The sequence below is a fragment of the Chlorocebus sabaeus genome, chromosome 4 (genome assembly GCF_047675955.1).
Source record: "Chlorocebus sabaeus isolate Y175 chromosome 4, mChlSab1.0.hap1, whole genome shotgun sequence".
Taxonomy (NCBI): domain Eukaryota; kingdom Metazoa; phylum Chordata; class Mammalia; order Primates; family Cercopithecidae; genus Chlorocebus; species Chlorocebus sabaeus.
This window is the reverse complement of record NC_132907.1, coordinates 21,823,054-21,838,297: the sequence shown is the minus strand read 5'-3', so window position 1 is coordinate 21,838,297 and position 15,244 is coordinate 21,823,054. Positions and strand designations below refer to the sequence as shown.

At 42.2% G+C, this 15,244-nt stretch overlaps 1 protein-coding gene across 5 annotated transcripts in view; it reads right to left on the bottom strand.

Moving 5' to 3' along the window:
* Positions 1–586: 586 nt before the first annotated feature.
* GCNT4 (glucosaminyl (N-acetyl) transferase 4) overlaps positions 587–15,244 on the bottom strand; it is a 30,961-nt gene continuing 16,303 nt past the window's right edge. For all 5 annotated transcript variants that reach the window (XM_007975505.3, XM_007975515.3, XM_073014676.1 and 2 more), the window contains one exon: positions 587–5,085. In XM_007975505.3, coding sequence (XP_007973696.3) covers positions 3,723–5,085 — 1,363 coding nt within the window. In that variant the 3' untranslated portion in view covers positions 587–3,722. The remainder of the gene's footprint in view (positions 5,086–15,244) is intronic.

Below are 15,244 nucleotides of genomic sequence, written 5' to 3'. Positions count from 1 at the left end.
AGATCATGAGGTCAGGAGTTTGAGACCAGCCTGGCCAACATGGTGAAAGACCATCTCTACTAAAAATACAAAAAATTAGTTGGGCATGGTGGTGGGCACCTGTAATCCCAGTTACTTGGGAGGCTGAGGCAGGAGAATCACTTGAACCCGGGAGGCAGAGGTTGCACTGCACTCCAGCCTGGGTGACACAGCGAGACTCCGTCTCAAAAAAAAGAAAAAAAGTAGAAAGGGAAGAATCTTGATTTTCCAGGAAGTGAGGGACCTGAGATAAAAAGCTCAACTTACCCTACTGAAAACTACTTCCATAAAGTAATCAAGCAAACAAGAGTTTTACCTAATTAATCTTAGAGGAGAAACCAGCCTGAAGGAGGACGAAGACAGGGAAATCCTGGAAGACTCTTTGAGACTTTACCAAATTAAACGGCTTAAGTTCATGTGCCTATATTGTGTATAATACGCAGGCTGAATGTCTTTTACACTGAAGTGAAATTAACTCTGCTCTTTAAATACTGGGCAAGTGCCATAAACTGAAAGAATGTGGGGAATCAGCAAAACCAGAGAAAGGAAAGCTCATAAAGTCCAAGGATTTGGGTTTTTGGAGCATATTTTATTTTACAATACCAGAGAATCAACATCTAATAGTAGCATAATACAAAATGAAACACCAATCTATTTAAAACTCTCATAATGGGAACTGTATTTCAAAAATGATAAGAAAACATAGTAGGAGATTTAGAGACCAGTCAATATAAATGTATAAAAACTCTCATTCCATCATCAATGCAAACAAAAATCATTTATAATAACATACATAAGAATCCATTCACTTACATTCACAAAGTGGATTATCATTTTTATTTTCCATGAAATATGTCAAAATATATGCAAGTAGATCTTCACATTCTGAAAGGCAAGATAAATCTTCAAATTTAAGTCTGTACATTTCACTTAAATTAACCAAAATATTAAAAATAGCAGCAACACTGGTCTTTAAATACGTCTAATATCACAAGAGATTGTTCACACAGTATAGACTGTTTTGGTAGCTCTTTCATTATTAATATTGTTTAATATCCACATACAATTTAGAAACTAAGGTTCTGGTCTGATCTCTGAATAACTTAAAGTCTAGATTCAATAAATACGAAGAATAATTATAAAACACAGACTGCAGGACATTCTCAAGACCAGGGAGGAAATCATACCCAAAGGTTTTAGGGAAGAATCAGATAGGAAGGCGTACAGGAAATCTGCAGGATTTCCAAGGCAAAAAGGTGTGATCTGACGAGCTCCCTGAAATGTTAACAGACTGAGTCCAGAGAAATGTGTGAATGTCTCAAAGGCACTTTCTCCACTTCATCCTTCCATGTTCCCTTTGAATATGGCATTTAAGTGATGAACAACTTCGGAAATTTCCCAATAAACAGGGGATAGAATAAGTTCTCACCAGGAGGCAAGACACTGGATCAGGAGGTTATTTGTTTTTCAGCATTTACGTTTATTCTGATGACCAAAGCCATAAAAACCAAGATTTCAACAGGATCTCATGTATTTCATCCTAGATGGTGGGAAAAGTATCTGTAGCCCAATTCTCAATGTAAGTCACTGTACCAACCTGTAACCCTATTGGCTTAGAAAGAAACCCTAAATGGGGTTACAGGAGTTTCCTCAGATCTAGATTTGGTTACAGAAGTTGCCCCTGTGACTGGGGGCTCTTTTTATATGTCAATAGTTTTTCAGAAAAGGTAAATGTTTAAGTCTTTCAATGGGGTTGGACATTTGTTTGCCTTATACTCCTACAGGTATCATGCTCTGACATTGAAATGTCAATAGTTTGTACCTATTTTCATACCACTTCATCTACTATTTCAATCGATTCTCACACACACAAAAAAAAACCCCAAAACTTGTGTGGAAGAAGCAAGGATAGGCATCCAAGTGCTCATTTCAAATATCTGGAAAACTGAGGTTCATAGAGACCAAAGTGACTTACCTGTTCACGGTCACACACGAGTGAACTGGTATGGATCTTTTGCAGAACTTAGCTCTATACAATGTTTACTTATTCTGAAGAATGGGGCTTGGAAATAGTTATTTCTGAAGAATGAAGTAATTTGAAGGCGGTAAATAAAAAGGGAGAAAAATGAGTTCAAGAGAAGAAAGGCAACAAGAAGTGGTGTCAATTGGCAGTTAGTATTATGAACTTTAAAATGAGCAAAGTGCATTTCACATTTAGAACACAGACATTTCAAAATATGTAATACTTAAATCTTCCAAAGTGTCCTACTTTGGCCTTGATTTACTACATCTTTAAATTAATATCTGAGGCTACATCTTTATTTACTGAGGCTGCCATTGAGACATATGATGACCAAGAAATTTTTACATGAGTTCTACAATTTCCCAAGAGACTGGTGAAAATGTTCTCGCCTATTCTCAGAACACCATTCCTACCACATTTTACTTTTAGAACAATTCCATTACACACATGTATGTATGTGTGTGTGTGTGTGTGTGTGTATTACTCATTTGGTGGTTTTCTCAAGTGTGGGGTTTAGAAAATATCCTTAATGAATATTCTTGCTGTGTCCTTAGGAAAATTAGTTTTTTTGTTTTCCTCTGGAACTAAGCTGAGAAAAAGACTGCAAGAAACTTAGAGCTTTTATCACTTTAAATCTGGATTCCAGTTGGACAGTTGCCAGAGAAAAAAAAAATTTAAATGACTGTAACAATTAATTTAGAAAGCTGTCATATTTCACACAACCTTTTCAAGAAAGTTTAGTGACTCTTAGCTTGATAGTTCCATAAAACAGAATTATAATGATTCCATAGAAAGTATTCCATTGTAAAGAAACTTATCTAGAATGATAACTTACAAATTGAAGACTTAGGCTTAATGTTCTGGTGTGCGACACTTGGAGCTATTGGTCAGTTCTTACTTTTAATCAGTAAATGCATTTTAAAGAAACAGTTGAACTAAAAAGGCCATTCATGATACTGTTTTGTAACATGATAAAAATACTGTATAAATCCCTTTGCTCCTCTTTAGGTACTACCTGTCCCAACCCATATCCTCACCCCCTTCCTTAACTTTCATACACTATAAATGCCCCCCAACAGTCTCCTCAACCCTGAATTGACCAAGTAATGCACCAAAAGGCAGATTATGCTTTGGCAAGCAGGAAATTGGACTATTCTTTGAGATTTTTCTGAGGTAGTGAGTCTTTCCTCCTCTGCTCTAATGGTTAAGAAATATCTTGGAAGGTAAGTTAAGAGACAAGTGGAGTGTTGGTCACAGTACTTAAACACTACTCTGAAATGGGTGGTTTATATGATCGGATGATTACCACTTCAGTAGAATCCTGACTGTTATGTGGAGAACTTAAAGATACCGAGATTGCCATGATGAGGATAAGCCACAGTCTCTAAAAAAGTGCTTGTCATACAGTTAGGTGCTCAATAATGTTTGAGGACTAACTGAATGTTTAAGATCTCTGACTTAGCTCAGTGAGATTACAAGCAAAAACAAACATTAAAAAAACCTAGCCAACTGCAGGCTAATATCATCAACGGCTAGCTCACTTTCCCTTGTGCATGGAATTTTGGACACCTTTTAAAGTATGGGAGGACTGAGTTTAAACAGTATTGGGCATAGTATAGTGTTCAATTCCATACTGACTCAATTTATCACATACCCTCTTATTTCCATCCTGAATTTACTATCATGATGTGGTTGTGAGATTTCTATCCATAAATAACTTTTCTGAGGACAAAGTGATCCAGTCTCTCTGTTGTTCTTCAAGCTTTTCTGCCAAGCATTTAATCAAGATAGGGTCCACTTTAGAATCAAATTTATTAGCAAACCAATGTCCATCTTTGATAAGCCACCTTAATTCTGCAGCTCCATAAATACACACGCTTCGAAGGTGAGATCCAGTACAACCCGGATAGAAAAAGCCTTCGTAGTAATTCCACTTGACAAGGCGGGTCTTACTCTGCAGATCAGACACATCCTGGGCTGATCTGGAAATCTCCCCAGGTATTCCTGGAACCCGAATCAAGGTAGCCCAAAAGTGCTCATCAGGAGAGTATGTGTCTTTAGACCAGGCAAAAAAGTCTTGAATGACGGAGTTGTTGAAAATATATTTAACAAATGCTTGACTTAAAACAAAATAAGCACTGCCAACAAATATCTGAATGTTATGGGGCGGTGCTTCCTTGGAGACGTTTGTCCTTACTGGTAGCTTCACATACTCATAAGGTACCCGTCTGAGTTCATGATGGTAAGTGAATCTTTCCAATTTACTGTTCGGGGGTTTCACTGTCTCCAGCATATTTGCTCCATTGAGTTTTTTCAACTCTGACACTAATTCAAAATTTGACTTCAGGGGAAAATCTTGCCCACACAGGTTGATAACATATTTCCACTGGACTGAAGACTTCAGAAGGTCCGACAAGCAATTTAAATCAGCTTGGAGTCTGGAAATGTGGGCATATTCCACAGCCTCTAATTTGGAAGCAATGAAAATATTGGAGAAGCACTTAGCTAAATTGTTCATGGCAACTTTGAAGGAATCAGGTGCCTTACGATCATAATGGATGCAGTAAATATTGTGCTGGTTGTATATAGCATGGATAAGCCTTTCAACCATAATCGCATCTTTGTGGACAACCAAAGAATAGGCTATTGGGAAGCTTTCCTCTTCCTTTGAAACAAGCTTTTGAGCATAACCTCTTAGAGTCTGATAAATGTCACAATCACTAGTCATTGCCACAACATCATCATCCTCCAAGTCAATGATGTCCCTTCTTCTTATTTCCAGAGTCTTGCCAATTTCCAAAGGCTCCTGTTCATAGATACCCGAACAGTTAACTTCATACCTGACTTCATCCTTAACATGAGTGTATCTGTTTCTTACAAAAGGCGAGGTGCTTAGGGAGTACTCAACCAAGTAAATGTCTTTTTGCGGAAAGAGCCGTCTCACGTTTAGAAGCTTTAACAAGGAGAGCAGCCATAGGGTTAAAAACAGGATGAAAACTTTCTGCTGTAGGGTATGTTTAAAATAACATTTGAATATCTTCATTCTGTAAGAGGAGAAAGAAATAATCCAGTTGGAATAGTAAGAGAAAATCACGTCAGTTTATCCAAAATCTACCACATACTAGGCAGAATGCTGGCCCCAAAGATGAATGAAACAAGGTTTTTACCCTTGAAAGAATCCAGAAATAAGCAGATGGAATTATGAAGAATGGTGGTATTTTGGGGGTATTCTGTGTTAACTATACCTAATTTTGAGAGATGTTGATTTCCAAATAGAAGGGAAGGTAATGTAAACTCCTAAAATATAAATATAGTGTGTCTTATATTGTCTGCATTTCTGCTTAGCATATTTGAGGAGGGATTGCTCTGGCTTGGGCAGAGGTCTAGAGAACTGGATGTCATCAAGAGGGCCTCAGAGGGGCAAAGGACTCACCTGAGGCCAAAGGGAACATTTGTCTTGATTCTACCTCCAGATCCCGATTAGATCCAGGTCTGAAGTCAAACAAGGAAAGCCCAGGGAACCCCACCTTCAGAAAGAAGGGTGGTGGGCAGACACCCAAAGGAGCTATACTAAGTATTAGAGACTGTAAAATGTATAGATAACAAAATTGGGTAAACTTGCATATTTTCCTTATTTTTTATTTTGGTAACACCCATTTCCACACAGGGATTAGCCATTTAGCCCTTAAAATAAAAAGGGCCTGATTTTTCACTGAGAGTAGTAGGTGGGGCGTAAAAACTACCTTGGGGGGGAGCAATTTGGCAATACCTGTTAGTTTTAAAGATACCCACCCTGAAGATCCCCTGTGTGTGCAAAGTCAAGCACAAGGAGGTTCCCTACAACGTTTTGTATTCAGGCAAGACAGAAAATATCTCAAACATCCTTGAACATTGCATTGATCAAATTACATCCATGCTATATTATGTGAAAAGGTCTGAGACCAATCTGCATGTACATGCCAATGGGGAACAATCTCTAAGTAATACTGTGAAATAAAAATAAGCAAAATGCAGAAGCATGTATAGTATGCTTACATGTCTATACATACAAAGAACATACACTAGCAAACGTTTTTTCTTTTTTGTTTTTGAGACAAGGTCTTGCTCTGTCCCCCAGGCCAGAGTGCAGTGGTACAAGCATGGCTCAATGCAGCCTTGAACTCCTGGGCTCAAGCGATCCTCCTGTCTCAGCCTCCTGAGTAGTTGGCACCACAGGTGTGTGCCACCATGCCCGGCTAATTTTTTCTTTAGTGGGGATGGAGTCTCACTATGCTGCCCAGGCTGGTCTTGAACTCCTGGTCTCAAGTGATCCTCCTACTTCAGCCTCCCAAAGTTCTGGGATTACAGGCATGAGCCACCACCCTCAGCCTAAACTTTTTCTTAAAGGACCAGGTAGTAAATATTTTTGGCTCTGTGGGCCATACTGTCTCAGTCACAGCTACTCAACTCTGCCCATTGTGGTGGGAAAGCAGCCACAGATTATATTTCAATGAGTGGGTGTGGCTGAGTTCCAATAACACTTTATTTACAAAAACAGGCAGCTGGCTGGATTCAGCCCACAGCTGTAGTGTCTCCAAAAGGATATTGTATACACATGATGCTGGTAACAGGAGTTGCTTTGCAGGGTAGACTGGGAAAGGACTGAGGACTGGGGCCTAGGTAGGAGAAGGATTTACTTATCACTGAATATCTTGTAGTATCATTTGCCTTTAAAAATGATTATATTACTTTTTCAGATGAAAACAGGCTGACTGGGAGGAGGGTACAGATGTACTTATAGGGAGCAGCAAGAAGGGCAGCCCAGGAAGTACTAGCCCAAGGGTCCAGGACAGAAAGGCTGGCAGAGCTCCTAGGGCTGCTTCAGGAGGTTCAGATACTGAGAACTGGTGGGGTCTGAGTGCCCATGTGCAATTTCCAACATATCTCAATAAACCTTAAATGGAAGATATAATCATTGTATCCAATTTCATTCAAGAGAATTGCCAAGAACTTGGAACCCAATTTAATTTTGTAGATTTCATCTATACAGACCAATTGACAAAACTCTGCCCTGGGAATGAGATCCCACCTTCCTCATTCACCTCCACTTAAATCCCTCTGTTTAAAGAACCACACCTTCACCACCATGAACTGTACTGCAGAATCCCACCTCTCCAGCCACATCTTGTCTCTCCTCTGTGGACTGCCTCAGGTGTCTATCCTCAGCTCACTTCTCTTCTCCTGCATACTTGCCCCCTATCTGTACATTCCACCTTCCACACTGATGCCTTTCCATATTCCAGCACCTTTCCCTCCAGCCCTCACATCTTGCCCAAGCCTCACAGGTGAACCTCCAGTTGCTGGATGGACATCACCGCCTGATATCCCGCAGGCACTCAGCCTCCATGAGTCCAAAACTGAACTCGACATCCTCACCTCACCTGCGTCTTCTGTCTCAATATATGGTGAGACCATCCACTCATGGGCCATGTTTGAAACTAGAGTTACCCAACTCGTCCATTTCACTCATACCCATGTTAACATATCACCTCATAAATGTGCCTCAAATTTATCATTTCTTCTCCATCCCCACTGCCAAGTCCAGACAGCATCTTTGCTGCATCAGCACCCGGGTTAAGAGACTCCTGGTCAGGCTCATGGCCCTGGGTCTCTTGACTGGTCTCAGCTTTTTGCTCCTCCAGAGCACACCGAACAGAGTCCCATCACTCAGGCTCAAGGCCAGGGTGCTTGCTAGTTGTTCTAAAGCTGTGGAAAACTGTCCCCACTCCCCTGCCCGACGCACAAGGCAACTCACTGCAACTCCAGAAGCCTGGGCACATGTGTAGAATTGGGTGTTGTGGTACAGTAGAAGACTAATCAATCCCAAATAGGGGTGTGTGTGTGTGTGTGTGTGTGTGTGTGTGTGTGTCATTGTCTTAATTCATGATTATTAGGCATAAATAGCATGTAGCTTACAGAAATGGCTAGAACTGGAAGGGGTCTAACTCAAAGTAAATTTTGGCTATTTCTTTCCTCACTTTTAGTCCATGGAGTCTCTAATTAACGTTAGCACTTCCCCCTGACACCACAGTAGTAAAAAGAAAAGACCTCACATTCTAAAGAGATTTACCAAGTCTTGCAGAGTTGTGATTTAACTATCATCTTCACACGAATATAAAAAGACCTGCCTTGTCACTCATTTCCAGGGCCTCTTCTGCATCCAGGCATCCCTGCCCTTCCTGAGAAGGCCTGGGGCACACACGATCTGACTCTATCCTGGTTGGGAGAGTCTGAGTTGAGCAGGAGGCCATGGTTGCCTGCCCAGAGACAGGTCACAGGACATCCAGGGAATGAAGAGGTGGGAGGCACCCAGTGAGAAGTCCTTTGGAAACAGGCTCTGGGGCCCACATCTGAGAACCAGGAATGACAGTGAATTTCAAAGAAAGAAGGGTAGGAAAATAGGACAGCCCTCGCACCTCGCTTTCTGACACACCTTTGCCCAAGGCATCTTTAAGGGGGAGAATTTGTGTGGGGGTCAGCCTTTGATATCCTTTGAAAGGAGCAGCCCTCTTCAATATTACCCTGTCCCAAATCAAAATAAAACCCCTTCACCTGCTTACCATGGCCAGAAATCCATTTATTTATTTATTTATTTATTTTTTACTTTAAGTTCTGGGATACATGTGCTGAACATGCAGGTTGGTTACATAGGTATACATGTGCCATGGTGGTTTGCTGCACCTATCAACCCATCTTCTAGGTTTTAAGCCCCGCATGCATTAGGTATTTGTCCTAGTGTTCTCCCTCCCCTTGCCCCTCACCCCCTGATAGGTCCCGGTGTGTGTTGTTCCCCTTCCTGTGTCCATGTATTCTCACTGTTCAACTCCCACTTATGAGTGAGAACATGCGGTGCTTGGTTTTCTGTTCCTGTGTTAGTTTGCTGAGACTGATGGTTTCCAGCTTCATCCATGTCCCTGCAAAGGACATGAACTCATTCTTTTTTATGGTTGCACAGAAATACCTTTAACTGAAAAGTATTCCTTTCCCCAAAGAGGTGCGTAGGTGCAAAGCCACTTGGTATGGAGTTTTTGTCAAATCCTAAAAGGGGATGTTGGCCTCTTCCCAGCTGCGGTGGGCACTAATAGTGAGGGGAATGCTGGCAGGAGGTTGGAGAAGACCACGGGTCCCCAACCTTGGTTCAGCTGGCTTTGGCTTCCTCTGAAAAAAACATCTGCATAACACCCTCGGGCCCCTCCCACTGGGCTCTGCAGGGGGTACACCCCCAGAGCAGCACAGCCCCAGGGGACACAAGTTGCAGGGGGTGGAGGAACCAGGTCTGACCAGAGTCAGCTGGGCTAAGGCTGGCTGTTACGTTGGCCACATGATTCCTGGGAGACCAGGCTAGCAATGTCACCTTCTGCAAACACCACACCCAGCACTTTCCCTCTTAAAGGTTTATGGGCAGGAAGTAGGCAAATGTTTTGCTGCCAGGAAGTGGTCTTACAATTACATTACAAATAACGCCCCACCCACGGGAGAAGCAGTATTTCCCCTTCTACCTGCCCGGGTAGTCAAGGAGGTCTGACCTGTTGCAGAGTTTATTGCCACATAGGCGCAAGTTCCTAGTGATGACAGAACTGAAAAAGCTGTAGCAAGGTTTGATGGCTATAACTCAGGTGAAATATGGTCTATAATAATTCAGTAGAAACCTACTCCTCACTAAAGTCCCAATAGGGATGTTGAATGAAGCATTTCCCTCAAACCATGTTCTTCTCCCAACCCATCCAGGCATTGTTGGAGCCTTCAAGGAAGCAGCAAGAACACAGAGGTGCACCCCAGCTAAGTGGACACGACCGCATTCAGGGACACCCCAGCTAAGTGGACATGACCGCGTTCAGGGACACCCCAGCTAAGTGGACATGACCGCGTTCAGGGACACCCCAGCTAAGTGGACATGACCGCGTTCAGGGACACCCCAGCTAAGTGGACATGACTGCATTCAGGGACATCCCAGCTAAGTGGACATGACTGCATTCAGGGACATCCCAGCTAGGTAGGCACGACTGTATTCTGGGCTAAATGGCTACAACCATTAGCAGCTCTTCAACTAACTCTTCTTACCTTAGCAATTAAAAAACCCAGGACTGTCAAAGAAGTACAGATGCTTCCTTTCCCAGGGAAGAAAGGGGAATGGTACATCAAGAATGGGAGGAAGGAGACTGAGGAGAAAAGAACTGAGTAAGATTGAGTTTAGGGACCAAGAATGCCTGCGCTTTTTTCAGGAACAGGTTGTGGGGCACTGGGGAGAGAGGAAGAAAGGATCTGGGCTTGAGGATGCCACAGCCCTAGCGCTTGAGTCCCTGGATGAACACTTAGTAGCTGTAAGACTTTGATCAAACTATTTAAGCTCTCTGAAGGCCAGTTTTCTTGTTAAAATTGGGGCTGGACTGCTCTAGGAAAACATGCCCAGACTGCTTTTTAAAGCAGCTCCATGATCCTGTTCCTCCTCACCGGGCATGACCTCCCAACTGGGGTCTCCAGCTACCCCCACGCTGGTGCTTTCTGGCTGACAGAGGTTTCAGACCTCCCTGGGATGCAGCTCCCAGAGGGATGGGCAGGCCGCCATCTTTGCTGTTTTGCAAACACTGTTGATACCTGCAGGTACTGGAAAATCTGAGATTAGGGACTTCATGGCTTCTTTAAAGATCCTGCCCAGACCTGTGGCTTACTGTCCTGTTTTTCAATCTACCTCCTATTTCTCCACAAAGTCTCAACAAATTCAGTATTTTAGAATTAGTGCCTGAAGGCCTCCATGTAATGCTCTTTATTAATTTTATGGATATTCATCCCTCAGTACATGCAGAGGATTCATTCCAGGGCCTCCATGGGCCCTAACATCTATGCACACTCAAGTCCCACAGTCAGCCCTGAGGAACCTAGTATGGGAAAAATTGGCCCTCCATACACGTGAGATTTGCATCCTGCAAATACTACATTTTCAATTTGTATTTACTTGGAAAAAAAAAAAAAAAAACCTGTGTATAAGTGGACCCCCTGAAGTTCAAACCTGTGTTGTTCAAGGGCCATACTGTAGTTATTATTAATGTAGAATCATTCAATAAAGAGTTGTCACTAGGAGCACTGTTCTAAGTACTCTAGATGTAATTCAGTCCCCTCAAGAGATTGATGAGGTAGGTACTACTGTTATCCCTCTTTTATAAGAAAGGAAACTGAGGCACTGTGAGGCACCTAAATAAATGCCCAAGGTTACAGTTCTAGAAAGTGTTTTAAATGGAACCTGAACCCAGAGAGTCTTGCTCCAGACTTGCACTTTTAACCCTTTATGCAATACTGTCTCTTGGAATATAAAGAAAAAATTCTCTGTATTTCCCGCAACAGTTTTAGCACTTGACTAAATTTTCTCATTACCATGTCTTCTCTAAATGTCCTAGAACAGGAACAGGAATGGACTCCAAACATGGTCGAGGAGATCTTCCACCCTGTTTAAGAGGTGATTTCCATGGAGAATGAGCCTGGAGGAATGCTGGGTGAGGAATCACATTCCGTTTCTGTAGTCAGAGGCTGAGACCGATCAATGAGCTAATGAAGAGATTAGTCAGTCTTCCAGCCCATAGAATCAATTCAAGGAAGAGAAAGCAAGCTCATCCTGAGGGATTCTGCCATCAGTTACTCCTATCCTGTATCCTGTCACCGATGACTTTATCGATTCATTTGTTCTTATAGTTATCTGCGACACAATTTAAGCACAGAGAATTGCTAATTGCTTTAGAAAACTTTCCGGGTGAAATTTCTCTTCATGCGGAGAATATTCCCTCTTCAGGCCACCTTAAAGTTCTTAAACTTTGTATTATTACATATCAGTTTGAGAATAGAATATGAAGAGCTTATTGATCTAGAAATATTGGGGATTTTGCTTCTGTCTAAAGCCTTACTAAGAAGAATCATCAGTTAAGAAGATCAATATAAAGATGAACTCACTAAAAAGCATCCTGATCTAGTTGAATAAGCTAACATCCTGCTACTGCAGCTCCTTGATTTCAATGAAGTCACTGATTCTCCCTTGGTGACTCGCTCGTTGCCAAGCCCAGGGGATGTTCTGGAGTGAGACCATTAGGTGGGGGGATGATTCAATCAGATGTGGTTCCTCGACACTCCCACAGCACTCCAGGAGTCATGCAGAGGAGCAGAAAGACAAGTTTCTTGCCTAGATGACCTTATATTCTTATTGTTCTAGAGGAAAGATTGCAAAAGCAAGTAATAATCAGATTGTGAGCAGGTAAACATAGCAACTATGTAAAACACAAGGAGAGGTGTGACTCAGTCAGAAATCCAATACAAATTGAGGACAAGCATTTCTCAAATAATAATAAGATATGGCCTCTAAAAGGAAAAGAAAAAGATTTTCCATTCCTTTTTATAAAGTAAACACTTTCAGGCCAGGCATAGTGGCTCACACCTGTAATCCCAACACTTTGGGAGGCTGAGGCAGATCGGCCTGAGTGCAGATCACCTGAGATTAGGAGATCGAGACCAGCCTGGTCAACATGGTGAAAATCCGTCTCTACTAAAAATACAGAAAATTAGCCGGGCGTGGTGGCGCATGCCTGTAACCCCAGCTACTTGGGAAGCTGAGGCAGGAGAATTGCTTGAACTCAGGAGATGGAGGTTGCAGTGAGAAGAGATCATGTCAGTGCACTCCAGCCTGGGCAAGGCAAGATTCAGTCTCAAAAAAAAAAAAAAACCAAAAAACCAAAAAACCAAAACCAAAAAACAAACAAAAAAACCAAACCACTTTCATTTAAAAAAAAAAAAAAAAATCAGAAAAGTCCAAAAACGAAAATAAAGCTCACCAGGGGCCCATTTTGTAGACAGTATGTCCTTCCAGACTGGTTTTAAGAAACACATTTTTTTTTTTTTTTTTTTTTTTGGCTTTGCTTTATAACAGTATCATAGGCACTGTCTTATCTGTTTCTTTCATTTCACAATATACTATGAACAAGTCCTAACCTAAACTGGGTCTGTCAATTATTACAGAGTAAACAAATCCTAACAGAGGTAAACATACTTTTCTACAGGAAAAAAACCATTCAAATAATATAATTCATGTATCTAGGTCTTCTCCACCAATGCTTAATTAATAACCCACAGTTCCTGAAGAAGCCCAGAAGTGCACTATTAAAACTGAAAATAACTTTAAAGGTGATTGAGCCCATATTTCTTCTCCTCTAAATGTGCCTAGCCATCATTTAACCCCATCTCATTCCTGGGGTGCAGAGAACACCTTTCCCCCTTTACATATGTGTCTTGGTTCATTCCTGCTGCTATAACGAAGTATCTTAGACTGAATCGTTTAGAAACAATAGGCATTTATTTCTCGCAGTTCTAGAAGCTGAGAAGTCCAAGATCAAGGCACAGATCTGGTGTCTGGTGAGGGCTGCCCTCTGCTTCCAAGATGGTGCCTTGCTGCTGTGTTCTCACATGGCACAGGGCAGAAGGGGAAAGGGCGGGGAGGGGTGAATGAGCTCCCCCAAAACATCCTTTATAAGGGCACCAGTCCTATGCCTTAGGGCTCTACCCTCATGATTTAATCACCATCTATAGGCTCCACTTCTTAATACTCTCACACTGGTGATTAGATTTCAACACATGAATTTTGGGGAACACAGACCATAGCAATATCTGTCCATCCAACTGCCCTCTATCGAGCATTGGACAGAAAAGGGATGCCCAACCGCCCCTATTCAGGTCCCTCACAGTGGCATTCGGTCCAGCCTGGCTCCACTCCCCACTCCATGGAGCCTGCTCTGGCTGAAGTCAACAAAAGCCTTCATGTTGCCAGCGTCAGTGACACGTACCTGTCCCTTCCTAGTGATCGATGCTAAGAGATAGCACTATTTGCACAATCTTATTCACTGTTTTTTTTTTTTTTTTCCAGACAAGGTCTCACTCTGTGACCCACGCTGGAGTGCAATGGCACAATCTCGGCTCACTGCAACCTCTGTCTCCCAGGTTCAAGCGATTCTCCTCTCCTGTCTTAGCCTCCCTAGTAGCTGGGATTACAGGCGCCCGCCACCATGCCTGGCTAATTTTTTTGTATTTTTAGTAGAGATGGGGTTTCACCATGTTGACCAGGTTGGTCTAGAACTCTTGACCTCAGGTGATCCACCTGTCTCGGCCTCCCAAAGTGCTGGGATTACAGGCATGAGCCACCACACCCAGCCTCTTATTCACTGTTCTTATACTCCATTCAATTATCCTATATTCCATTCAGTAAATCTATGAGATAGGTACGATTATCATTATCCTCATCTTTCAGATTGAGAAATCAAGTCAGAAGATAAATAACTTACCTTAGTTCATATAGCTAGTATATTGGAGGAGCAAGGATTTTCAACTATGGTCCAATTTTCAACTATGGTCCAATTTCAGAGCCTACACTACTAACCACAATTCGAGCCTGCCTTTCCAGTCTCCTGGCAGTAGTAGCACCTGTTGGTTCTACATCCAAAATGTATTTCAAATCCACCCACCTCTTTCCACTCCATGGGAACCACTCTAATCCAAGCTAGCATCAATTCTTGCCTAGATGCAAAATAACCTTACCTGGCTTCCCTTGCTTTCCTCTAATCCATTCTCTGTACTGTAGCCAAAATGATTTTTTAAACATACAAATCAGATCACTGGCCCTCCCTAATCCCACTCCCTACATCTAAAACCCTTCACTGGGATTTCACGTCACGTAGAATAAAACAAGAAATGCTTTTCATGGCCATAAAGGCTCGGGCAGTTCCCATGGCCTGATTCTACAAGTTCTTCTTATTCTACAAGTTCATCTTATTCTACTCTGTCTTTCTCATAAAACTCTAAGCAACACCAGCCTTCTAAAAGTTCCTAGAACATCCTAGTCTCTTCCTTGCCTCAGGACCTTTGCACCTCCTGTTCTCATGTTCTCATAGACTACTTTTCCTGGATCCTGGCATGACCAGGTGCTCCAGGAAAAGAAACAGATTTTCCTCAGATCCTCTCTGATAACTCTTTTGTTTCTGAGAGCGTCTAGCACTGCCGCCCAGGCTGGAGTGCAGTGGCATGAACTTGGCTCACTGCAACCTCCGCCTCCCAGATTAACCCTTCTTAAATCTCTCTCCTATCACACTCCTTGTTTTCTTCTGAGCACTTGCTACAAGGAATAGTTACTTCACTTGT